This window comes from Aotus nancymaae, unplaced genomic scaffold (assembly GCF_030222135.1).
Source record: "Aotus nancymaae isolate 86718 unplaced genomic scaffold, 86718_ANA_hifiasm-v0.15.2.pri h1tg000010l, whole genome shotgun sequence".
Taxonomy (NCBI): domain Eukaryota; kingdom Metazoa; phylum Chordata; class Mammalia; order Primates; family Aotidae; genus Aotus; species Aotus nancymaae.
Genome location: NW_026988421.1, coordinates 26,630,543 through 26,656,642, shown reverse-complemented (window position 1 = coordinate 26,656,642; position 26,100 = coordinate 26,630,543). Strand labels below are relative to the sequence as shown.

General features: G+C 36.3%; 1 protein-coding gene and 1 pseudogene across 3 annotated transcripts in view; one reads left to right on the top strand and one right to left on the bottom strand.

Moving 5' to 3' along the window:
• Nucleotides 1–215: 215 nt before the first annotated feature.
• Nucleotides 216–26,100, top strand: part of SLK (STE20 like kinase) — a 62,283-nt gene continuing 36,398 nt past the window's right edge. For 2 of the 3 annotated variants that reach the window (XM_012439542.2, XM_012439541.2), the window contains exons 1-4: nucleotides 216–983; nucleotides 23,129–23,293; nucleotides 25,404–25,452; nucleotides 25,807–25,956. In XM_012439542.2, coding sequence (XP_012294965.1) covers nucleotides 834–983; nucleotides 23,129–23,293; nucleotides 25,404–25,452; nucleotides 25,807–25,956 — 514 coding nt within the window. In that variant the 5' untranslated portion in view covers nucleotides 216–833. The remainder of the gene's footprint in view (nucleotides 984–23,128; nucleotides 23,294–25,403; nucleotides 25,453–25,806; nucleotides 25,957–26,100) is intronic. The other variant, XM_064373908.1, reaches the window with a different exon arrangement.
• On the bottom strand, nucleotides 17,265–17,636 carry LOC110568729 (guanine nucleotide-binding protein G(I)/G(S)/G(O) subunit gamma-10-like; annotated as a pseudogene).

Genomic DNA, 26,100 nt, shown 5'->3' with positions numbered 1-26,100 from the left:
GGGCCAATGGGAAACAATCGTCAGGGATCAAAGAGCATTAGCGTCTACCACACCCTCCTTCCCGCGCTCCGCGTACACGAACCTTCGGGGACAGCCAGTCTGCGGGACCCAATGCGCGTGCGCGGGGCCATAGGGGACGCCCCCACGCGAGCGCGCGGTGAGCAGGGCGCGTGACCGGGCGGGCGCGCAGCCGGGGGAGCGCGCGGGCGCGCTAGGGAGTCGGCGTCGGCGCGCGCTCCAGGCCGAGGCTGTGTAGGCTAGGGAGGGAGTCAGGCGGCGGAGGCAGCGGCGGCGCCCCAGACCCGAGGGGACGCGCGGGCCTTGCGCGGCGGGAGCGGACGACGGCGGAGGAGACCCCAGGGTTGCGGTCCGAGGCAGGAGGGCTCGGCTTCTCGACTCCCCGCCTCCAAGGCCACTGGCCGCTTCTCTCTCCCGGAGTGGCCGCCGCCCCTGGAGACTCGCCGTGACACGGGCCTAAGCCGCCGCCAACGCCGCCGGCGTCCTGACCGCTCGGACTCGTCGGACCAGGCCGGGTGGGAGCGAGCTTGCGGGCAGGTGCCGCTCCCGGAGGGTGGGCCGGGGGCGAGACGCCCACCGCGCGGCCCGCGGGCCGGGTTCGGCGGAGGGGCCGCTCGCGCAGCACCCCCACCGCGGGCCGGAGCCCGGGTCGCCGCCCCTCCTTCTCCCGGGACCGCCCGGCCGGAGCTGCGGGAGCCGGGGAACGCCGCGCCCGCCGCCGCCAGCCGGGCTCGCGAGGGAGAGCAGGGCGGAGAAACTTTGCCTTTTATTGTTTTTAGTCCTTAAGTGCAAGGAAGTCTGTGTTGGGAGGAAAAATGTCCTTCTTCAATTTCCGTAAGATCTTCAAGTTGGGGAGCGAGAAGAAGAAGAAGCAGTACGAACACGTGAAGAGGGACCTGAACCCCGAAGACTTTTGGGAGATTATAGGAGAATTGGGCGACGGAGCCTTTGGGAAAGTGTACAAGGTAAGAGGGGGAAAACGGGAAGTTGTACTGCGAAGATAAAACAGCCACTGGCCTGGAGTGGCGGGAGGACTTCTGCTCCCCTCGTCCCTTTCCTGTCTCCTGCTCCTTCTTTTGACTGTTAGGGTTCGATGCAACTTTACTTGGCTGATCATCCAAGGAGTAGCTAAGAAGTCGGGTTTACGGTGGAACAAAATGGGGCCTGGATGGAGTTTAGAGGGCGATCGGAAAGGGAGACAGGGTTATAAAGTCTGCTCTGTCAAACTTCAAAGGAAATGAGAGTGTTCTTTAATTTATAGGAGGGGTCTGGTTGTGCCCTCCAAGTATTTTAGAATGAGAAACTCATTGCACTTTTCAGTGGATTTGTCTACTGACTGCATTCGCGTGCATGCTTGTACTCCAGCCGTTCCCTTTTTAGGGTCCAGGGTATATATTTGGTTGTATCTAGAGCTAATACATAACTGGTTGGGATCAAGTGATTGCTACTTGAAGTCTCTTCGTGAGTTGGTTTCTTGACAGCATACTATGAAATGGAATGGAATTTCTGACAAAATTTCCACAAGAAAACCTTCATGTTTTAAAAGATATATTTATAGTAAGCATTGACTGGAAGTCAGTATCAGCGCTTAAGAAATTAAAAACACACGCAGCTATTTATTTCGATAGGAAGAGGCTTGGCGTTTCAGCCTAAAGGCATTAATGTTAACTATTTACTGCCTCCTAAGGAACATATGAATGATGTCATTGGATTATTTTCATCCTGAAGGGCGAGTTTTTTATGAGATAGCATCTACGGAAAGGACCCACAGGGTTGCCTAGAAGTGAAAACATAAGAAAATAACTTAGGTTTATACAGGACTTTGCAGTTTTTAAATACTTTCAAATAATTTGGCCCCCACAAAAATCTTGTGAGGTAGGTAGGTCAGTATTAGTATCCACATTTCACAGATGAAGATATTGAAATTGTTCACAGCCATATGAGTCACAGCCTAGACTTGAACTCAGGTCTTCTGACCCCGTATTTAGTATTGTTTTTTACTTTAACTTGTAGAAATCAGAGCATTTTGCTTACTGATTTCTAAGCACCAGTACACTTGCGTGCCTTTGCCCTGCCCTTTGCCCTGTCTCAAATGCATCTTGTCAAAACCCCAGTCCTCATTCTTTATCTAGGCTGAAATATGCACTCCTTTCTGTGTGCTTTCAGAACACGTTCACATGGCTATTATAGCACTCGACACTTATTACTGTTAGTATGTTTATGTTTCTATAATAAAATTAAGGACCAAATTACATATTTGGGTTCATCCACTGCTTTAGCATATAGTGATGTGTCTGTTTGTTGAAATAAAAGGATATATTTTATCTACATAAGGATGTATTTTATCTACATCGATGTACATAAAGGATGTATTTTATCTACATCGTGGAAGCTATCATATGCTGTGAAAATTGGCAAAATAAACTTCGTTATTTGTGTAGAAGGTAGAATATAGGCTTCACCAAGAGCTACATAAGATGCAACACTTTAGTGTAGTGGGGAGATAACTCCTGGGAATCAAGAGTTGTGTTTCAGTGCTGGCTATCACAAACCAGTGTTTTAATCCTGGACGAAACACTTAACTTCTCTGGACCTCCGTTTTCTTAGCCATAATACAGATTTCCTTAAGTTTGTTTAGATTCTTTCACCCATTAAAGTTCTTTAAGTATGGAATTAGCCTGGAAAGGCAAAAATAAATTCTCAAGGCACCTAGAATCTTGTAGTTAGAAGATGGTAGGTGATTGTGGGTAGTTTTCATGGTGTAAATGTGTTTTAGCGAATATAAACAATTTAGTAGTAAGAGCACTGGCTCTGGAGTTGGAATATAACTTAGCTCTCTCACTCAATAGCAGCATGTGACCTTGAGCAAGTTTCTTATTTGTCCTGTGCCTAACTTTCCTCATCCATAAGACCTCCTCAGTGTGAGGATTAAAGAAGATAATAAATATAAAGCACATGGAAAGGGCTCAGTAAATGGTAGAAATTATTGTTATTACATTTAGAGCTCATAGATGCAAAATATGGGATGAGATAGGAAAAGGAACCAAGAAGATAATAAACCATTTTCTTGGTTTCTGATGGCATGGGCAGATTGTGTGGAGATACTAAAGCCCTGTTTTATTCTTTCATGACACTTTCTGCAAAATGTCATCTGTCTTCCTGTACTGAGACATTAATTGAAAATTTTCTGAAAAACAGGAGTCTTATTTCATGTAATTATTTGAGCACTATAAAATTGTGTCAAGGATAATTTCTGTGATCTTGATGTCTGTATTTTAGTATGATATTTGAAGAGCATGGGCTTGCACTATTTTGTTTTTTCTTTTTTGTCCTTTTTTTTTTTTTTTTTTTGGAGATGGAGTCTTGATCTGTTGCCCAGGCTGGAGTGCCGTTGTGGCACGATCTTGGCTTACTGCAACTTCCTCCTCCTGGGTTCAAGCGACTCTCCTGCCTCAGCCTCCCAAGTAATTGGGACTGTGGGTGCCTGCTGCCACGCCTGGCTAATTTTTTATATTTTAGTAGAGACGGATTGGTCTTGAACTCCAGAGCTCAGGCAGTCTGCCTGCCTCAGCCTCCCTGAGTACTAGGATTACAGGCATGAGCCACTGCTCCCGGCCTTGTTTTCTTTTTTCATTTCACTACTCTGTGCTTCTAAGGAGTAGGATATGAGTTTTTAAAAAAATAAAATTTGAAATTAAAACTTATCTGACTTCTTATGGCCTTTTTCTAAAAGTTTTTGTTTTTCTAGATTCCCTAGAAATTGAGGATTTATAAACTGCCTTATATTTGGTGGGAAAAGCTATGAAACCTTAACGTTGTACATAGTGGTATGTAGTAGAAAATTATCTGTAAACTTGATTCTAACTATCATTTGCTTATGTAAGTTGGTAACTTTTGCAAAGATCGTATTGTAAATAGAGGTTTAGTATCCCATTTCCCAAATGCTTGGGACCAGAAGTGTTTAGGATTTTGGAATTTTTTCGATTTTGGAATATTTGCATTATACTTAGTTATTGAACATCTGAAGAAAATGTTCTAGTGAGCATTTCCTTTGAGCATCATGTCATGTTAGGACTCAGAAAGTTGCAGATTTTGGATCATTTCAGATTGGATTTTCAGATTTGGGATGTGTAACCTCTAGGTAATCGTGTTGTGTATTTAGTTTATTTGAATCATTATTCAAATAAATCATATACTTATTGTATTTCTTCAACTCAGTCCAGCACTGTACACATTTAACAGTTACTTCCTTGCCTGGAAAGCTTCACTACTTTATTTCTCTTTTAAAAATAGTAGTGTTTTATATATAAATGAAGATATGTAATATCCTTTACAATTTTTTATCTTGGGATTTCTCTTGGTTTTTTTTTTTTTTTTTTTTTTTTTTTTTTTTTTTTGAGACGGAGTCTGTCATCCAGGCTGCAGTGCAGTGGTGCAATCTCAGCTCACTGCAACCTCTGCCTCAGCCTCCCAAGTAGCTGGGACTACAGGCATGCGCTGGCACACCCATCTAATTTTTTGTGATTTTAGTAGAGATGGGGTTTCACTATGTTGGCCAGGGTGGTCTTGAACTCCTGACTTCAGGTGATCCACCTGCCTCGGCCTCCCAAAGTGCTGGGATTACAGGCGTGAGCCACCATGCTCAGCCGGATTTCTTTTGTTTGTAACAGAAAAAAAGAATGACATAAGATTATGGATTGAATTGCATTTCTAGAAAGCTATTTTATCTATTAAACCAGTTGAAACTAGACTCTTGGCTGTGTGCTGGATGAAAGGGATTTTTATGTGACAACTGACGGGTGTATGCCTTTTAAAAAATAGTGAAATATATAATCTTTGTATTAAAAAGTACAGAAACATACACATTTAGCAGTTAATAAAGTGACTTCTTACTAACAACCATCAGGGTCAAGGAATTCTGCCAACATCCAAGAGTCCCTTTTGCCTCCTTTCTGTATCTAATACCTTCTCTCTCCCTAAAAGAAACCACTATCCCATCTTTAAGTTATTCATTTACTTGCTTTTCTTAATCATTTACTATCTCGGTTTATATCCCTAAATGTTAAAAATTTAGTTTTGTGTGTACTTGAACTTTTTATGAATGGAATTGTATTGAGCATATTCTTTTGTGTCTTGCCTCTTTCAAAATCAGTATTATGTTTGTGAGGTTCATGTTTATCACATAGAGCTGTAGTTCGTTTTCATGGTAGCATTGTATTCTATTGTATGATGATATCACCAATTATTTACCATTGTACTATTAGTTGATATATTGGTTGTTTCCAGTTTTTGGCTCTTACACAAAATGCTATTGCACATATGCATGAGTTTCTCTGAGTTAATCCAGGAATGGAATTGCTGGGTTATAGGTTAGTGTATCTTTAATTTTACCAAATGATGCCAAACTCATTATACAAATTTACATTCCCACCAGCAGTTTAAGAATTTCTTTGCCCTGCATCTTTGCTAGCATTTAGTGTTGTCAGAATTTTAAAGTTTTGACAGCTTGATAATGTGTTACATTTCTCATTGTGTGTTTAATTCACCTTTCATGGATTACTAAAAAATAATTATTTTAATATGTTTTTGGTACTTTGAATTTCTTCTTTTGTGTTCGGGTCTCTTATTCATTTTTCTATTGATGCCTTTTTGTTTATATGTTGAGTGTGTGTATGTTTGTGTGTGTATACAGTATATGTGTTTTGAATTTTTTGTTTGTTTTTTGAGATGTCGTCTCACTCTGTTGCCCAGGCTGGAGTGCAGTGGCGTGATCTCAGCTCACTACAACCCCCGCCTCCCAGGTTCAAGTGATTCTCCTGCCTCAGCCTCCTGAGTAGCTGGGATTACAGGTTCCTGCCACCATGCCCATTAATTTCTGTATTTTTAGTAGAGACAGGGTTTCACCATGTTGGTCAGGCTGGTCTGAAACTCCTGACCTTGTGTTCTGCCTGCCTCGGCTTCCCAAAGTGCTGGGATTACAGGCATAAGTCACCTCACTCGGCCGTGTGTGTGTTGAATTTTAACCATTTGCTGGTGATAGTTATTACAAATATATTGTCATTCTGTGACTTGTCTTATCCTTCTCATTATAGTGCCTTTTTGTGAACATAATTCTTTAACATGGTCCAATTAGTCCTTTTTTTCCTTTACAGTTGATGCTTTTTGTGTTATGTTTAAGACATTTTTTCCTAACCTGTGATAATGAAGATAATCTCCTATATTCTAAAAGCTTTATGATTTTGTCTATCTTTAACAATTGGGTCTGTAATCTACCTAGAATAGATTTTTTAAACAGTATGAGGTAGGGGTACAGTTTCATTTTTTCCCCCCTTATGAATACACAATTATCCCAGAACTATTCACTGGGAAGAAAAAATATTTCCCCACTGCTCTGCCGTCCCCTGTTATATAGCATGTGTCTGTTTCTGCAGTCTCTGTTCTCTTCATTGATCTGTCTATTCCTGTACCAGTATCCCACTATCTTAATGAGGAAAGCATTAAAGTAAGTCTCTGCTTCTTCTTCAACATAGTTTAGCATTATTCTTGGCCTTTAGGGCTTCTGTTTACATTTTCGAGTTAGCTTGGTTGAGTTCCGCAAAAAAACTTGTGTTTTTTTGGAGAGATTTTATCGAATTTATAATTTAGTTTTGGAAAAATTAACCTCTCTTTGATATTGAGTCTTCTCACCTATGCATATGTTTTAACTCTGTTTAGATATTTTTTTAGTATCTTAATAATGAGTTACAATTTTTTCCCTAGAAGTTTTTGGAACACAAACTACTTCAAGGATGTCTTAAATACTTTGTTTTTCCTGTTAGAATTTCCTTCTTGTTTTTGTTGTGTACAACTTTTAGTAGCCTTCTGAGGAAGGATCCATGGAAAATGTATTTTTTAAGAATTTTCCTGTCTGAATATGTCTTTATAATAATGTCACAACTTAATATATATAATTCTAGTTCAAAAGTATGTTTTTAAAGAATTTTTAAGATTTAGAATTTGTTATAGTTTTTAAAACTTTCTTCTATTCATTGTCTTTTGGCTTCAAGAGTTGCACTTGCATGTCTGATGCCATTTTGTTTCCTGGATCCTTTGCCATCTTTTTCTCTTAATAGCTTTTAGGATTTTCTTTTATCCTCTGTTCATGGTGCTGTAGTTCTTTTTGTCTTCTTCTTTCGTTTTGCTGGGCTCTTGATTAGTCCTTTCAGTTCAAAGACTTATGTCCTTCAGTTCTGTGACATTTTCTTGTATTATTTATTTGACAACCTCCACCTACACTTTCCCCAATAATAGCTCTTGCTGTGGTTTTAAGATTCTTCATGTCCCTAGGTTCAGTGGACACTTACTTGACCTCTCAGGACCACTTGAGATACTTGACCATTCTTTCCTTTAAAAAGCTCGTTTTTTGGCTTTTAAGTCACCATGCTCTTGATTTTCCTTCCACCTCTGTGTCTATTCCTCAGACTCCTTTGCTGGCTCTTCCTCTTTCTGACTTTAAGGTGTAGAAATTCCACAGGGCTTGGGTATAGGCTACCTTTTCCTTTGCTTAAGAGAACCCATCTTCTCCCATGGCTTCAATTACCATCTAAATGCAATTTATATCTCTACCCTAAGACCTTCCTTTTGAACTCCAGATCCACACATCCAACTGTATATTAGAGATTTGTGCTTGGATGTCTCACAGATGCCTTAAACTGTTAAGTCCAAAACACGAACTAATTCAGCTTCTGATGTCAGCCCCAAATTTGCTCCTTCTGTGTTCCCATGCAGTAATTACTACTTCCATCTACCAGTTGCATAGGCCAGAGACCTAGAGGTCATTTTTAACACCTTTGCTGCCTTCCCCACCAAACCTAATTAAAAACCAAGGACTGTTAATTCTACCTACTAAATATTTCTCAAATCTTGCTTTCTTCACTGTCATTTCACTAGTCAAAACTGCTGTTGTGTCTTACTCAGACTACTGCAATCTTATTGGTGTTTTGGCCTTTATATAAATATAATCATTTACATGATTCTTTTAATCCTGTAATCATTTAATATATTCCTTCGTGTTGGGCTTCTTTTGCTAAACATTATATGAGTGAGTTTCATTCATGTCGTTGAATGTAGTAGTCATTTGATCTTTTTCTTTGCTGTATGGTATTTTATGAAGTATTATAGTTTATCCATTCTGTAGTATTTGGATTGTTTTCACTTTTTGTATATTAAGAATACAATTCATGGCCTGGTGCAGGGGCTTATGCTTGTAATCCCAGCACTTTGGCATGCCAAGGTGGGAGGGTCGCTTAAGCCCAGGAATTCAAGACTAGCCTGGGCAACATAGGGAGAAGCCATCTTTGTTTGTTTTAATTTTTTTTTTTTCTTGAGACAGAGTCTCACCTCTGTCACCCAGGCTGGAGTGCAGTGGTGGGATCAACCTTCCAGGTTCAGGTGATCCTCCCACCCCAACCTCCCAAGTAGCTGGGACTATAGGTGCCTGCCACCATACCCAACTGATTTTTGTATTTTTTGTAGAGACAGGATTTTGCCATTGCCCAGGCTGGTCTTGAACTCTTAGGCTCAAATGATCTGCCCACCTTGGCCTCCCAAATTGCTAAGATTACAGGTGTGAGTCACTGTGCCCAGCCTTACATTTTTTTAATTAATAAAAAATGATGCATGAATATTCTTGTGCATTTTGGTGCACATATGTCATTTTGGATATATACTGGGAAAGAATTTTCTAGGTCATAGGTTATATGTATTTTCAGCTTTAGAAGATACTACCAGTTTTACAAAGTGGTTGTACCAATTTACGCTACCATCAGTAGGGTATGGGAGTTTTCACAGTTGCTCTATGTCTTCACTAGCACTTGGTATTGTTATTAATATTATCTTTAAAATGTTTTATGTTAGTCATTCTGTCGAGTGTGAATGGTTTTATTTACATTTTAATTTTTTTATTTTATTTTATTATTTATTTATTTATTTGAGACAGAGTCTTGCTCCGTCGCCAGGCGCCACGCTGGAGTGCAGTAGCGCGATCTCGGCTCACTGCAACCTCCACCTCCCGGGTTCAAGCAGTTCTCCTGCCTCAGCCTCCCGAGTAGCTGGGACTACAGGCGTGCGCCACCACGCCCAGCTAATTTTTGTATTTTCAGTAGAGTTGGGGTTTCACCATGTTGGCCAGGATGCTCTCGATCTCTTGACCTCATGATCTGCCCACCTCGGCCTCCTAAAGTTCTTGGATTACAGGCATGAGCCACCGCACCCGGCCTGGTTTTACTTACATTTTTCTGATGATTAATGAAGTCAATCATTATGTACTTTTTATGTGCTTATTCCATATTTGGGTATCTTTTTTTGGAGGAATTCCTGGTTATTTGCCCAATTAAAAAAAAGAAGCTCTATTTTGAGGTACAATTTATATATCACAAAATCCACTCATTTTAAGTATATAATTTTGTGAGTTTTAGTAAACCGGTATAGTTTTGCAACCATTACTACAATCCAGCTTTGGAACCCTTCTGTCATCCCCCAAAAGTTCCCATGTGCCTATTTTGCAGTCAGTCTCCATTCCCACACTGAGCCCAGGGTAGCCCTTACTTGCTTTGTGGCTCTAGAGTTTTGCCTTTTCTAGAATTTTTTAATAAATAGAAACATACAATATGTATTCTTAATATGTATGGCTTTTTGCACTCAGCACAAGGTTTTCTCAATGTTGGCACTACAGCCATTTTGGACTGGATAATTCTTTTTTGTGGAGGGCTGTCCTATGCGCTCTAGGATGCATCCTTGACCCCTACGCCTTTGTGACAACCTAAAATACTTCCAGACATTGCCAAATGTCTCCCAGATGGCAAAATCACCTTTAAGTTGAGCACCACTGGTTGAGTGTAGTTTTTTAGGATTCATCATTTGAATGAATTCATTCATTGAAATTTTTCAATTCTATAAAAAAGTTGATACATAAAAAAAGTTGTATAGTGAACATACACATATCCTACCTAGATTCTACAGGTGTTCATATTTTGCTATGCTGACTTTATTACACATGTCTATCCATCCATTCATCTGTTTATCCATTTATTTTCTGTTTCTCTTTTTCATTTTCTTAAGGATTTTCTTTTCTTTCAATTATTTGTACCCTTGTTTTTTTCACTTATCAAATTATGTCAATTAATCCTTCCTGAACAATTTTAAATAACTTGACATTGAAAATGTTAGCAATTTAGTGAATTATTTTACAGTATATTTTCTGGCACAATTTTAAAGTTTTAAACTTTCCTTCTTAGTTTTCTGTTTTCAACCAGAATGTTATTATGTGCTGACATAGACTTCTAGATAAAGTGACATATTACTATATTCCCATGTTTCTTCTTTATACATCTGTGTTTAAGTTCACATAGATCTTTAACACAGCTCAGTGACAGAAGCAGTTAATTCTTATTTTGCCACAGTTGTGTCTCTATGCCAAGGTACACTTCTGCTTGAATATAAGATGCTATTACTGTTACTGTATGAAATGTTGCCTTTTTATTATAAAAATCTGTCACTTTTATGTACCAAAATGAGAACTGAGATGGTTTTGAAATTCCAGAAAAAATTTCAATGAAAGGAACAAGTCAAAATTTCAGTGAATAATTTTTTTTTCTTGAAGAGAAATCATTTTCAAAAGTAGTTTTTAAGTGATCATTTCATCTCAAGATAATGAGAAGAAAAATTTCAGGACCCACAATTATGTTATCCCTGTGTTTCTTACCTGTTTTTTATGTATAAGGATATAACTACTGAATGTACATATGGAATATAAAAACAATATTTTGTTGTTGTTCTTTTAATTTATAAGATGATCAACTTTTCCAGTTTACCAGTTTATCAGCTCACACTTCTTTCTAAACATTAATGCTGAAATATTACTTAATTTTAGTGCTTTCTTTAGAAAGGGAAGGTATTTGAATCATCCCTCCTTCTATCCTTCCTCCTTTCTTGGAAAGTGTGAGCAAAGTTAATAAATTTAATTTCTCTTTGTATGCTGTCATTTTAGCATCTCAATTTAAAAGAAATATACTGGAAATCAAGATACTTTATTTTTAAATTTTAATTGTAATTTTTTCTGAGACATGGTCTCTCTCTGTCACCCAGGCAGAAGTGCAGTGGCATGATCTTGGCTCACTGCAACCTCCCAACTCCCAGGTTCAAGTGATTCTCGTGCCTCAGCTTCTGGAGTAGCTGGGATTATAGGCATGTGCCACCACACCCGGCTAATTTTTTGTATTTTTTAGTAGAGATGGGGTTTCACCATGTTGGCCAGGCTGGTCCCCAACTTCTGGGCTCAAGTGATCTTCCCTCCTTGGCCTCCCATAGTGCTGGGATTAAGGCATGACACTGTATCCAGGCAAGATATTTTATTTTTACTTGTAAACCATATATGTTTTATTTCCATTTGGTATGTTGTATGGCATGAGCTTTATAAAGTCTCTTAAAATTTTAAAGGTCTGTATTATGGCATATTAACATTTAAGATAAAGTAATATTACATAATTTATTTCAGAGTATTCTGCCAAAATTTTATTAAAAATGGCCAAGAAACTAACATACCATATCTAATTTTGGATCTTTAACCTTGATAGAACTTTTTTTCTGGCCCCTTTTTTCTTGTCTGTGCCCTGATGGATGTGAAGTAATACTATCCCCGATTACTAATGAGGTTGAGCTCCTTTTCATATGTTTATTGGCCATTTGGATTTCTTGTTCTCTGAAGTGCTTGTTAAAGTCTTTTGGTCCTCTTTCTTTTTCTCATTGATTTATAGGGGGTCATTATATATTTTGAATACTTATCTCTTGTCAGTTATATATGATGTACATTATTTTCTTTTGCTTTATGGTTTGTCTTTTCACTCTCTTTATGATGTTCTTTTTTGTGTAGACATAAGTTTTAATATAGTCCAATTTATTAACTTTTCCCACATGGCTAATGTTTTTGTTTTAAGAAATTCTTCTCTACTCAAGATGGTGAAGATATCCTATTACGTTATCTTTGTCAAGTTTTATGGTATTGCCTTCTACATTAGATCTGTGATTAAACTGGTGTTGATTTTCACTTATACAGTGAGGTATAAGGGTCAAATTTTATGTTTTCTATGTAGATACCAGTTGTCCCAGCACCATTTACTTTAAAGACCATCCTATTTTTTACTGCTTTTGCAATGCTTCCATCGTATAATGGATGCCCATATGCACATAGTATATTTCCATGATATTCTTTTAGGTTAAATTTTTAGGAGAATTGTTAGAGCAAAATAAATGATTATTTATTAATGCTTACTTTGAAATTACAAAATTTGTGCAAATTTATTTTTTAATTTTTTTATTTGGTAAAATACACATAAAGTTACTGTCTCAACTATTTTTTATACCCTATGAAGATTCACCATCTTTATGATTTTTAAATGTCTAGTTCATTGATACTAAATATATTTGTAATGTGCAGCCATCACTGCTATCCAGCTCCATGCCTCTTATCATCTTTTAAAATGAAACTCTATCCTGTTAAACACTAACTTCCTATTTCTTCCTTCCTCCAGCCCTAAGCAACTGTCCTTTTACTTTTTGATACTATGATTTTGACTACTCTAAGTACCTCATATAAATGGAATCTTACAGTATTTATTATTTTGTGACTAACGTAGGTCATTTAGCATAATGTCCTTAAGGTTCATCCATGTCATAGCATATGTTAGAATTTTCTTCCTTTTAAGGCTGAATAATATTTTATTGTATGTATATACACATTTTGCTTATCCACTCATCTCTTGATGACACTTGAATTGCTTCCATGTTTTAGTTGTTGTGTATTTAGCTATGAACATGGGTGTACAAATATCTCTTTGAGACGCTGCTTTCAGTTTTTTAGGGTATATACCCAGGAATGGAATTGCTGGATCATGTGGGAATCTGCTTTTAATTTTGGGGGTGAACTGCCATACTGTTTTCTGTAGCTGTACCGTACTACATTTCCATAGACTTGTGCACAAAACAAGAGTTCTAATTTCTCCACATTCTTGCCTACACTTGTTCTTTTCTTTCTTTTTTAAATAATAGTCATCCTAGTGGGTGTGAGGTGGTAGTTATTATAGTTTTTACTTGTATTTCTCTAATATTAGTGATGCTGAGCATCTTTTCATGTGCTTATTGGGCATTTGTATATCTTCATTGGAGAAATATGTGTTCAACTCCTTATGTTTTTGAATTGAGCTAGTTCTGGTTTTGTTGTTGTGTTTTAGAAGTTATCTGTATATTCTGGATATTAATCCTCACCAGATACGTGATTTGTAAATATTTTCTGTCACTCTATAGGTTGCCATTTTACTTTCTTGATGTTGTCTTTTAATAAATGTCCAGCATTTTACAATTGTCATCAAGTCCAGTTTGTCTGTGTTTTCTTTTGATGCCTGTGCTTTAGTGTCATGTCTCAGAATTGATCGTCAAATCCAGTGTCATGAAGCTTTTGCCTCATGCTGTCTTCTGAGAGTTTTATAGTTTTAGGTCTTACATTTAAGTTGTTCTTTGGTCCATTTTTAGTTAATTTTTGTGTATGTTATTAGATAAGGGTCCAACTTCACTCCTTCACATATGGATATTCAGATTTCTCAGCACAATTTGTTGAAAAGACTGCCCTTTTCTCATTGACTGCTCTTGGCACCCTTGCCAAAAATCGTTAGACCATATATATGCCAGTTTTTTTTTCTGGTCTCTATTCCATTGGTTTATATTTCAGGACTGCACTGTTTTGATTACTGTAGCTTCATAGTAAGTTTGAAGTCAGGAAGTGTGAGTCTTCAAGCTTTGTTCTTTTTCAAGATTATTTTAGCTATTCCAGTTCCATTGAGATTCCATGTGAATTTTAGGATAGGTTTTTCTATTACTGTAAAAAATGGCATTGAGATTTTGATTGATATTGAATCTGTAGATTGCTTTGGGTAGTATTGACATTTTAACAATATTAAGCCTCCAATACATGAACATGGGATGTGTTTTCATTTATGTCTTGAATTTCTTTCTGCATTGTTTTTTAGTTTTCATTGTACAAGTCTTTTACCACCTTGGTTAATTCCCAAGTGTTTTATTCTTTCTGATGCTATTGTAAATGAGATTATTTTCCTTACTATTTAAAACCTTTATTTTTCTTGAATTAATTTCCAGAAGTGCTACATTTTTTTGTCCTATTTTAAAATATATTTTTAAAATGTCTTTTTGTATTCTTTTTTCCATCTTTTCCAGCTATTCAATCTATGCACATTTCCTCAGCTTCTTTATTACACAGTTGTGTTTCTTTCTGCATATTCATGCTGCTCAGAGTCAATAAGTTCTTGAAATAGGCGGGAAACCTGTGTGATCTGAGAATTGGTAAAACATTTTGAAAACTGCAGACTTAGCCAAATTTAACTTATTACTGACATCATTTTCGTGATATATTTTGACTGACCAATGACTAAATTTTGAATAAATAACCAGAACAATATAAATAAAAGAGTTTGGGAATGTAAAGAAAATATAAGGAAAATATAAAGTATATATCTTTCCCTTTTGTAGAATTCAGAAAATAACACAATCCTTTGGATTTCTGTAATACTTTACAGAAATTGTGGAAAGAATATGTATAGTTGATCCTTATTGTTTGCAGATTTTGTATTTGTGAATTTGTCTACTTGTTAAAGTTTACTTGTAGTCCTAAAGTCTATACTTGCAACACTTATTCAGTTATTTGCGTGTATGCACAAAGCTGCAAAAAATTTGAATCCTCTGACAAGCACATTCTCAGCTAAATTTGAACAAGGTGACACTGCCTTGCTATTTCAGCTCTCATGAAGAGATGACCAGAGGATGGAGACAGCAGAGGCAGTGTAGTGTAGTGCAAGAAGGTCCGGCTGGGGGGCCAGTTGGACAGGGTTTGAATCCTGAGTCTGAGATCTGTTTTTGGAATGGCTTTCTGCAAGTCACTTAACACTTAAAAATCTCATTTCTCTTTTGTAAAATAAAGGAGAATCTCCCAGGATGAATTGTTTTCAGGATTTAAGATTATAATAATCTGTGTGAGGGGTATGTGTATGTGCATGGTTTTCCCTATGAGCAGTGGTTCAGTAGTCGCTAATTCAGTGCATGCAGTGACTTTATAGAACATAACTACTGCAAATAGTGAGAATTAACTTTTTATCTTTGCTAAGTGATGATGAGTAATTTTACTCTCTTTTAATATTGGTACTTGTTCCTACCAAAATCTTAGTAGGACTGAAAAGATCACCATAATTTGCATGTAATTTAAAACAGGTAACAACAGTATCAGCAGTCTAAAAGTATGTGCTTCCCAGTGCTGTTTCCCTCTCTTCACTTAACAGCTCGTTGGAACTTTGGATATTTATTACCCAAACGTTTACTACTAGTCTGTGCCTTAGCTCTCCCATCTGTGTTGTTCATAGGTTTTAGAAGAATTGTGCCAGTTCTTAATCTCAGTTCCAAATACGCCCTTCTATATTCTGCTTTGTGATGCTGGTTCGAAGACTGCAGATCCCATTTCTTCCTTGCTAGCAGCTCATTTCTGTTTCAAAAGTATAGAGCACTAGAGAGAGGCTGCAAGAAGGAGTAAGAAATAACTTACACCTTTGTCTTGTTTCCCGTGAGCTTCCTGTCTGCTTTCTTATTACTTTGACCATCAGCCTTGTAGAAGTTATTTTGCTTCAGCATCAGCAGTTTCTTTCTGTAGCAGCTGTTTAATACAGTTTGTAGTTTTTCCAACTCTCACAGAACTAGCCTCATCATAACCCTTCATAACACCAGCGCCAGTTGGCTGGTACCCTGTTCCTCAAAAGTTTGGGTCCCAGTCTTACAGGACCCCTCTTCCAGTTCAGACACAACAGCACCAGCAGAGCATCACTGTCTCCTCAGGGGTCCGTCTGAGTTCCCTGTGGAACGCTTCCTCCAACCTTCTGAGTTTTAATAATTCCAGTCTTTTCCTTTTGTTCTCATAGTCCTAGGGGTGGTAACTTTTGCCTGTAGTTGTTACCTCCATGTCCTTTGTATTATTTTTTCAGTTAGCAACAGAGTTAGTAATTGTTTTTATTAAATTTTCTTTATTAAAATAATCAATGTGATTTTCCTCCTGTCTGGACCCTGATACAAGGATTAAATAAGTTACTAAATGTAAAGTGCAGAGAACAGTGCCTCTTCTAAAAGCATGATGGATACTACTATATAGAATAACATACTTGAAGTAATTTGAGATTTTTCTTGCAAATTTCTTTGCAAAATACTAAAATTTCTAATTTATGTAGCTAAAAACATTAAAATAATGATTGAATTTTATTGATATTAATATGCTCAAATGTCACCTCAGTTAGACCTAACTTAACTACCCTATTTAAGTTATAAACTCTTTTTTTTTAATTAAACAGAAATTTTATTTCCAAGCTCTTCAAAGACTGTTACAAACACAAATAATGTATTCTTCTAAAAAAAAAAAAGTGTCCCAAATTAAAGGCACATCATCAAAGTAAAACACTTGTGACATTAAGAATTCTTTTAGGTTGTAATATTTTCATGTTAGTTTTTAACCATTTACAATGTTCTGTGGGTCACACTTTAAACATTTTTAAATATATGAAATCCTCTATTTCTTTAAGTACAGCCACAACTACAAAGCAGAGGACCTTGAGAATACAAAGATCAAATCTGCTTCATTTATATACACAATGGGACAGCCTAATGCACATCACAACATTAACTTTTCCAAACAAGTCTGCTAAGAAACTGCTGCCATATTTAGTGTTAAAAATAAAACGATCTTCCCATTTAGAAAAATCAAGACATCAGTCGATTAGTAAAACCTATTCTTTCCCCCTCCCGCAATTTACTCTTTGTCTTCATTTAGGAATTGTAAATTCATGAGAAGAGAACAATTTTTTTATGGTATAAAAATCTACCAGGAACAAATTACAAGTATTCAATTTTTTAAATAAACAAAAATATTTTCCTTCCTAAAATGTAAACATCCAGTAAATAAAACATACATGATATTCCAGGTACAGAAACATTAGCAACTCACGAAGGAGGCGCGTTTTGGTATATTTGGTGGTAAGGTTTTTGTCTTATGTATAAAAGTATTTCCACAGAAAATCAGGCTATCACTATTTAAAACTCTGTTCTTTCACCCAGTTTCCTTACTTGAGGAGAAACTCATGAATTTCTATGATTTTGGCTATAAGACCAGGCCCCAGGAAAGGGCTGAAATATCTCAAAGTCACTTGGCTAGGGAAAAGTGTTTTCTTGAGACTTGAAGGCAGTCATTCATCACTTTGTGCTTGAAGGCACTCCTCAGCGAACTTCTCTCCTAGAGTCTTCAGAGTAAAGCACAGGATCTGGGCTCACGGAAAGGGGTTACTTCCAGCTGGAACACCCACCAGCAGGGCATCCTTGCAGGCGTTCTGCATACAGTACTGCTGAAGCTCTGCAGCTGCCTGAGAGACTTTGATTCTCTCCACAGCGGCCTCCAGCTTGAGCTGCTCCACAAGGCGCTGCAGGGCGTTCGTGCTAGCACCAGTTAAGTTGTAAACTCTTACCTGTGTGCTCCCATATCCTTCCATTTCTTCATCTTTTTTTTTTTTTTATTTGAGATGGGGTCTTACTCTGGCATCCATGCAGGAGTGCAGTGGTACAGTCTTGGCTCATTGCAACTTCTCCCACCTGGGTTCGAGTGATTCTTGTGCCTGAGCCTCCTGAGTAACTGGGATTACAGGCGTTGTAATTTTTATGTTTTTTGGTAGAGACGGTATTTTGCCATTTTGCCATGCTGGTCTTGAACTCCTGGGCCCAAGTGATCTGCCCACCTCGGCCTTCCAAAGTGCTGGGATTCGAGGCATGAGCCACCACGCCCAGCCTCCTTGTCTTTCTTATTGGTTTACTTTTCCCCACAGTAAGAATTGCTGATATGCTAATTTATTTATTTGTTGACTGACCACTCCCCGAAATTATAATAAGTACCACCAGCACAGAGAGATTTTGCATATTTTGTATATTGTCAGCATCTAGAACAGTGACCTAATGTATAGAAGGCACTCAGTAAATATTTGTTGGAAGAATGAATGGATTTCAGGAGATCAATTCCTTCGGTCAAAAAAGATTTTTACTATTTTTTTATGCAATACTTCCCCCTTATTTGAGGTTTTACCTTCCACAGTTTTATTTACTCACAGTCTGAAAATATGTGAGTACAGTACAGTAAGATGTACTGAGAGACCACATTCACATAATTTTTATCATAGTATCTTATTACAATTGTTCTATTTTATTGTTAGTTACTGTTGTTAATCTCTTAGTCTGGCTAACTTATAAATTAAACTTTATCATAGGTATGTATGTGAGGAAAAAACATAGTATACATAGGGTTTAGTACTATCCAAGGTTTCAGGCATCCACCGGGGGTCTTGGGATGTATTCCCTGGGGATAGAGCGGACGGCTGTATTGCGTTTCTTTTCTAGAGCACATTTCACTGGGTTGTTTTTTGTCTTTGTGTTTTCCGAAGCTCGGACCAGTGCCTTGTAGTGGATGTTCATCAACAGTGATTTGAGTTAGTTTTTACATTTGATGGTTATTATATTATTATAATTAATAATATTGCATATTAACATATAATATTATTGCATATAATAATTTGTAAATGTTATGCACTGGACAATTATGCTCTTCTTATTTTGGTTGGGAAAGAGTACCTCAGCCTTGAGATGAAATCATCCTCATTGATAGAAACAATCCCAATGATTAATTTTTTTCTTTTTTTATTCTTTGTTTTTTTGATTCCTTTCATATTTATCTTTTTTTTTTTTTTTTTTTTTTTTGCCTTTGATGGGCTAACACCTCTGTGGGACTGAAATCATCTCTATTTTCTGTGCTGGTCTTTCAATTTTCAGCTGAAAATTTTACTAAAAGATATTCTTCACTGTAAAATATTATGTAGTGTTAGAAAATGTAGAAATATAGAAATAAATGAAGACTTAAAAATTATTCCTGTACTCACTACCCAGGGAATACCTTCTGATAAAACAAGACTGATATAAGAGGGTGTAATTTTTTTAGAATATTAAATCAGTATGGAACATTCAGACAACTTATGTTTCTCAGCAGCCCTCATTTGTTCATGTAATGTGGCCAAGCTCTATTGATGATTCATGAAAATAAAAACAGTGATTTTAGGTGATCATGACTGATACTTGAAATCTTTTTATCAACAGAAGTTATATTTTTAAATTAAGATTGGTTATTTGTTATTCCATTCTTGTTTTTAATATCATTTAGTTCAGTGTTCCCCATCCTCTCTGGCACTAGGGGCTGATTTCATGAAAGACAACTTTTCCACAGACTGGATGGGGGGATGTTTTTGGGATGATTCAAGCACATTATGTTTATTGAACACTTTTATTTCTATCATTATTACATTGTAATATGAAATAAGTATACAACTCACCATAATATAGAATCATTGGGAGCCGTGAGCTTGTTTTCCTGCAGCTAGATGGTCCCGTCTCGGGGTGATGGGAGACAGTGACAGATCATCAGGCGTTAGATTCTCATAAGGAGCACACAACCTACATCCCTTGCATACGCAGTTCACGATAGGGTTTGTAATTCACAATAGGGTTCGTGCTCCTATGAGAAGCTAATGCTGCTGCTGATCTAACAGGAGGCAGAGCTCAGGTGGTAATGTGAGCAATGGAGAGTGGCTATAAATACAAATAAAGCTTTGCTCACTTGCCTGCTTCTCATCTCCTGCTATGCAGCCTGGTTCCTAACAGGCCGTGGACTGGTACTGGTTTGTGGCCCCGTGGTTGCAGACTCCTGGTTTAGTTATTTCATTAAGCCTTTATGTGAAGAGTTTTTAATGCCTTTGGATATTAGGTAGATAAGCTCTTTTATTTTTAATACTTTATGTCCCAGTTATATTAGTGTAGAGAATAGTGTCATACACTTATAAAATGTTTCAGTTTTGTTTTTTTAGAGTTCTTTAGAACCAGATCCTGATGAGTAATCATGTTATTTTCAAGCAATAATTTGATTTGTTCTTTCTAATGGAAATTTTATTACTTATATTAAACCAGATGATACCATTGTTGGTTTAATCAATATATGACAGAATTTGTTACTGTGAGGAATTTTAGAGATTATCTAGTGTGAGTTATTTTTCTTCCTTCATGCCAGCCCATTCACAAGTATAAAAGGCACGTCTTTAAAGTCTCTAGGACATCAGTTAACTAATTTTAGTGGCTGCATAATTTTCCATTGTAGAACTGTACTGCATGATTTAAGCAGGTTACTGTTAATGGACATTTAGGCTGATTCACTTTTTCTCTATTACAAATGATGCTTTGATGAATATTTTTGTATATACATGAGTTTTATTATAAATTATTTTATTAAGAATTATCTCCTGATAAATTCTTAGAAGTGAGATTTAGACATTTATTTATTGAAACATTTATCATTAGCTTTAAAAATTTAGTATCTTTTTTTAATGTAATAAGTGCAGTTTTGCTAAAGTGATGGTAAGATAGATGATATTGAAATGTTTTATAAAAGCAACCTAATTAGCATTTTAAGATATGATTCCTGATGTTAAAAAAGTGATCCTAGTATCTACTACATATTTGGAAACCTTTCCTTTGTAATAAATGGTGGTGAGAAGCTGTTCAACCAAAGAAAGAAAACGAGAAAGTTAAAGTACTAAGAACAAGGAAAAATGACCAAATTGATAGAAATATGGGGAGACTGGAAAGGGCCTAGGGGAGGTTAAGCTTTGCCTCTACCCTCTTAGGGTCCCTGCAGTGCCTGAGAATTAAATTGACACAAGATAGATTAGAAGAGAAAAGCATACACATTTAATATAAGTTTTATATGACATGAGAGCCCTCAAAAGAAATTGAAGTCATAAAGAAATGGCAGAACCTACATGCTTTTGTGTTAGGTTGACAAAGAGAGGCGATTGTGGAAAAGTAAATATGTTATATGCAGAGGCTAAGGAAGATTTAATTTAACAAGGTCTGTTTGTACACAGTTCTCTTTGCTATTACTCCCTATCAAAGAATGTTTCTTTTCTCCTGGGATAGAGAAGACATCTTTCACAGAAAGATTTTATCTCCTAGTTTCAGGAAGAAAAGGTGGAAGATTAGAATGCCCTTCTTGCATCTGCTATTTTTCAAGCACCTTTCACTCAAAGTAATCCTTATGTCAAAGTGGCATGTCTGAGGTGGTGTATTCTCCAACACTTCATGGGTAATGATTATGCCTAGTCTTCCATTATTGGAACACTAAGTTTGTGAGAGTTATGTCCTACTGCCCAAGGTAATTGCCAATGTCTGATTTTTCACAAAAAAATTTTGCAACCTCCGGCATAAATGGTTAAGGTACAGAAAGGGCTTTGGAAACAGACCTGGATTTAAATTCTGTTTTTGCCTCTTACTAGCTACATGACCTGGGAAAGCCTTTTAACCCCTGAAAGCTTATTTATATCCTCCTTAAAAAGAGAGATAATAATATATCATGGGGTTGTGAGGATTAAATAATAGTAGTTATTGCAGCTAACATTTTTGGATCCTTCTATACATGCCAGATACTATATTCAATGTTTATATGTGTTTTTTTTTTTACTTAGCAGATACATGTTATCTTAATTCTCATGAACTTGTGAGGTGTAGGAAACTTTTACTGATGAGGAAACTAAAAGAGGGATTTTGTAAATTGCCCCAAGCAACACAGCTAGTAAGTGGCAAAACCAGAATTGAATTCCTAGCAATCTGATCCACCAGAGACTGTGATTTGAAATTCTGTCCTCTGTGCATATGAAGCCCTTAGCATAGTGCATAGCATGCATTGATTCATATTTATGTGTAGGCTGTCTTTTCAAAACAGTGTGTCGAGAGAAGGAGAAGACAAGCCACAGACTGAGAGAAAATATTTGCAAGACACAGATTTGATAAAGGAAAGTTATCCAGAATATACAAAGAACTCTTAAAACTCAACAGTTAGAAAACTAATAGTCCAGTTAAAAGATGGGCAAAATGTTTGAACAGACACCTCACCAAAGATCTGACAAGTATATGAAAAGATGCTCAACATCACATGTCACTGGGGAATTGTAAATTGAAAACAAGATACAAATACTACTATATACCTGTTAGACTGGAGAAATCCATGCATGCTGGCTACCCCAAATGTTGGTGAGGATGTGGAGCAACAGGAACTGATTCATTGCTGGTGGGTGTGCAGACTCTTTCAGCCACTTTAGAAGACAGTTTGGCAGTTTCTTAAAAAAAAAACTAGACATACTCTTACCATATGATCCAGCAGTTGTACTCCTTGGTTGTTACCCAAATGAGTTGAAAAACATGTCTGCACAGAAACCTGCACATACATGTTTATAGAAGCTTTATTCATAATTGACAAACTTGGAAACAGCCAACATATCCTTAAGTAAATGAATGGATAAATAAACTGTGGTATATCCAGACAATGGAATATTATTCAGTGCTAAAAAGAAGTGAGTTATCAAGCCATGAAGACATTAAGGAACTGTAAATACATATTACTAAGTGGAAAGAGCTAATCAGAAAGGTCTATATATACTCTGAGTCCAAGTATATGGCATTCTGGAAAAAGCAAAAGCAAAACTATGGATGCAATAAAAAGATCAATGGTTGCCAGGGGTTGGAGGAAGGAGGGGATGAGTAGGCAGAGCACAGAGGATTTTTAAGGCAGTGAAACTATTCTGTATGATATTATAATGGTAGATACATGTCATTACACATTTGTTGAAACCTACAGATGCAACAGCAAAGTATAATGTGAACTTTGGACTTGGGGTGATGATGTGTTAATGTAGGTACTTTATTGTAACAGATGTATAACTCTGGTATGCAATGTCGATGGGAGGGAGGTTATGCATGGGGCACAAGGGAACCTTCTGTACTTTTCATGCAATTTTGCTGTGAATCTAAAACTGCTCTAAAACTTAAAATCTATTAAAATAATAAAAAATTAGAAAACGATGCATTTGAAGTGTGACATATCTGATACTTTCATTTTCAGGCCCAGAATAAAGAGACCAGTGTTTTAGCTGCTGCAAAAGTGATTGACACTAAATCTGAAGAAGAACTTGAAGATTACATGGTGGAGATTGATATATTAGCATCTTGTGATCACCCAAATATAGTCAAGCTTCTAGATGCCTTCTATTATGAGAACAATCTTTGGGTAAGTGTTTTCTCTTGATCTAAAGGAGTAGCCAAAATTAGTTAATTGTCCTAAAAAGATGTTTATGAATTGTTAAAAACCTATTTTATGTCTTTTCTATTTAGTTACTTTTGTCACTTGAATGAGAGTTGATCCGCTGATAAGAGAGTAATAACAACAAAGTTATTCTCAGCTTCAACAGATGTTCAGATTTATGTTTCAGGTTGTACAGTTTCATCATGATTGTTTGACATTGGATCCACCAGTGGAAATATTTGGTTAAGAATACTAAATTTCCTAAAATATGAAATTAGATGTCCTTGTTTTAATTTAAATTTAATCATTTAAAAGTTTCTCTTAGAAATTGTTTATAGTTTTTTATTCTAAACTTTTTGTACATCTTGTAATAAACCGTAAAATACTAGAAATGTTAAATATTTATCATATATTATCAGCTTCAACTTTAGTGGATGATTTAATGACTAAAGCTGTATATATAAATTTTATTCATTTTTAGAAAATATTAGACACAAGTAGATACAGAAACAAAACTTTTAATTCATTGTAATAACCTGTCAGTCACTTGTTCTATACCAACATAAGTTTAATCAAGATGACTTTTAAAAACAAAGCTTCGGTCTTCCTTCCTGAAGGAAGAAGCAAAGTTTTATGAGAGAGAAGAGTAAATAGTATAAGGAATACTTGACTGGATGCCTAAAGGTCTGTATTTTTTTATCCTAGAGCTGCCACTTATGGAACTTGGATAAGTCAGTTAACTTTTACAAGTCTGTTTACTCATCCGTAGGATGAGTAATGATCTACCTCCCAAATTATTTTCCAAATAATGTAACAAATTTGAAAACAATTTCTAACTGCCAAGCACCTGCAAAAAAAATAAAGTATTATGCTGAGGAAAAAAAAGGCAGGAAGCTACCTTATTAATTTAAAATGTTATTTTTTTTTTAATTATTCTTATTATTTATGTGTTTTCTGAAATCATTGTTCAGGGTTGTAGCAGAATGTTTCCAAAGATTATAATGGAAATGAACCCCTAGACTAGTTAATAAACAGATAAGACCTTTACTTGGGACTATTGCACAATAAAAATTTAGACAACTGTGAGGGGCGGTTTAGTGAGAGACATCAATGTTAATTAATCAAATAATCACAATAAAGATAAAATTACAACTGTAGTAAGGGTTAAGAAGGAAAGGTACAGGCCAGGCACAGTGTCTCACACCTGTAATCCCAGCACGTTAGGAGGCTGAGGCAGGCAGATCACCTGAAGGCAGGAGTTCAAGACCAGCCTGACCAACATGGAGAAACCCCGTCTCCACTAAAAAATGCAAAATTAGCCAGGCATGGTGGCACATTCCTGTAATCCCAGCTACTCAGGAGGCTGAGGCAGGAGAATCACTTGAACCCGGGAGGTAGATGTTGCAGTGAGCTGAGATGGCACCACTGCATTCCACAGCCTGGGTAACAAGAGCGAAACTCCGTTCCAAAAAAAAAAAAAGGAGGAAAGGTACATGATGTTATAGCTTACCAGGGAAGTCAAGATAGGCACCTATCAGCAGGAAATAATTGAGCTAGGATCTGAAGCTTTTGTGTGTGTATTTCTTCTGTTTTCTTTTTTTTAAAAAACTAAAAAGTCTCTCTATAAATATTTTTAGGGCTTATTCCTATTTAATAAAGTTTAAAAATATATATATATATTATATATGTTTATATAATATATATTATATATATATTATTATAATAATATTTATAGAGAGACTTTTCATTTAAAGCACAAGTTGCCTTAAAAATATAAGTAATAAAATCTTTCATTGGTGACCAAATGGCTATGTAATACGATACCAAATGAAAATTCTGTACCTGGTAGTTTTAGAGAAGCGGGGACACTAAACATGACAATTAACAAAATTACCCATACTTTCACAGTGGGCTTTCTCAAATGTGTATTGTTTGAGATTTGTAACTCTTTTGACAAAATCTTCGTTTAGTATATTGTTTCCATAACACAGATTATTTGATAGCTATTTATCTTTTTTGCTAAGTTGAAGAAAAAATTCTGAAACTCAAAATTCAATGTAGTGTTAGACATGTGCTTTTTTTTTTTTGCATGCAGATCCTCATTGAATTTTGTGCAGGTGGAGCAGTAGATGCTGTGATGCTTGGTAAATAACTTTTTGTTCTTTATGTTCATATCTTAAATTATACTTGATAAGATGAAAGAATTTCAAACATATATAAACATATATTCAAATATATGTAATTATTGAGTAAAGTTCAGTAAGTTAAAAAATCGACTCAATTATGTTTTTATATTCTTGAATAATTATAGTAAAATTCTTAAATGAAATGTTGAGTATGTCAAGAAAGTAATCTTTGTAGATATTTAGTTCTTCTAAAATAAATTCACTACATAGAATCTTTGACAGTGATGATGCATACAGAAAGGTATATAGCCTGCTAATATGTTTTCACTGTGTAAAAAGCAGATTTTTTTTTTTTTAACTTTCTCCTTATAGAACTCGAGAGACCATTAACTGAGTCCCAAATACAAGTAGTTTGCAAACAGACTTTAGATGCATTGAACTACTTACATGATAATAAGATCATCCACAGAGATCTAAAGGCTGGCAACATTCTCTTTACTTTAGATGGAGATATTAAATTGGGTAAGTTACTCATTTAAATAAAACATTTGAAGTTTTGCTCTGAAATTTCCATCTTTATGTATGTGACTTAATGTGGTTTTATTACTACTTAAATATGTGAAACATGGAGAACTAACTCCATGTTAGTTTTTAAAACACTTTCTT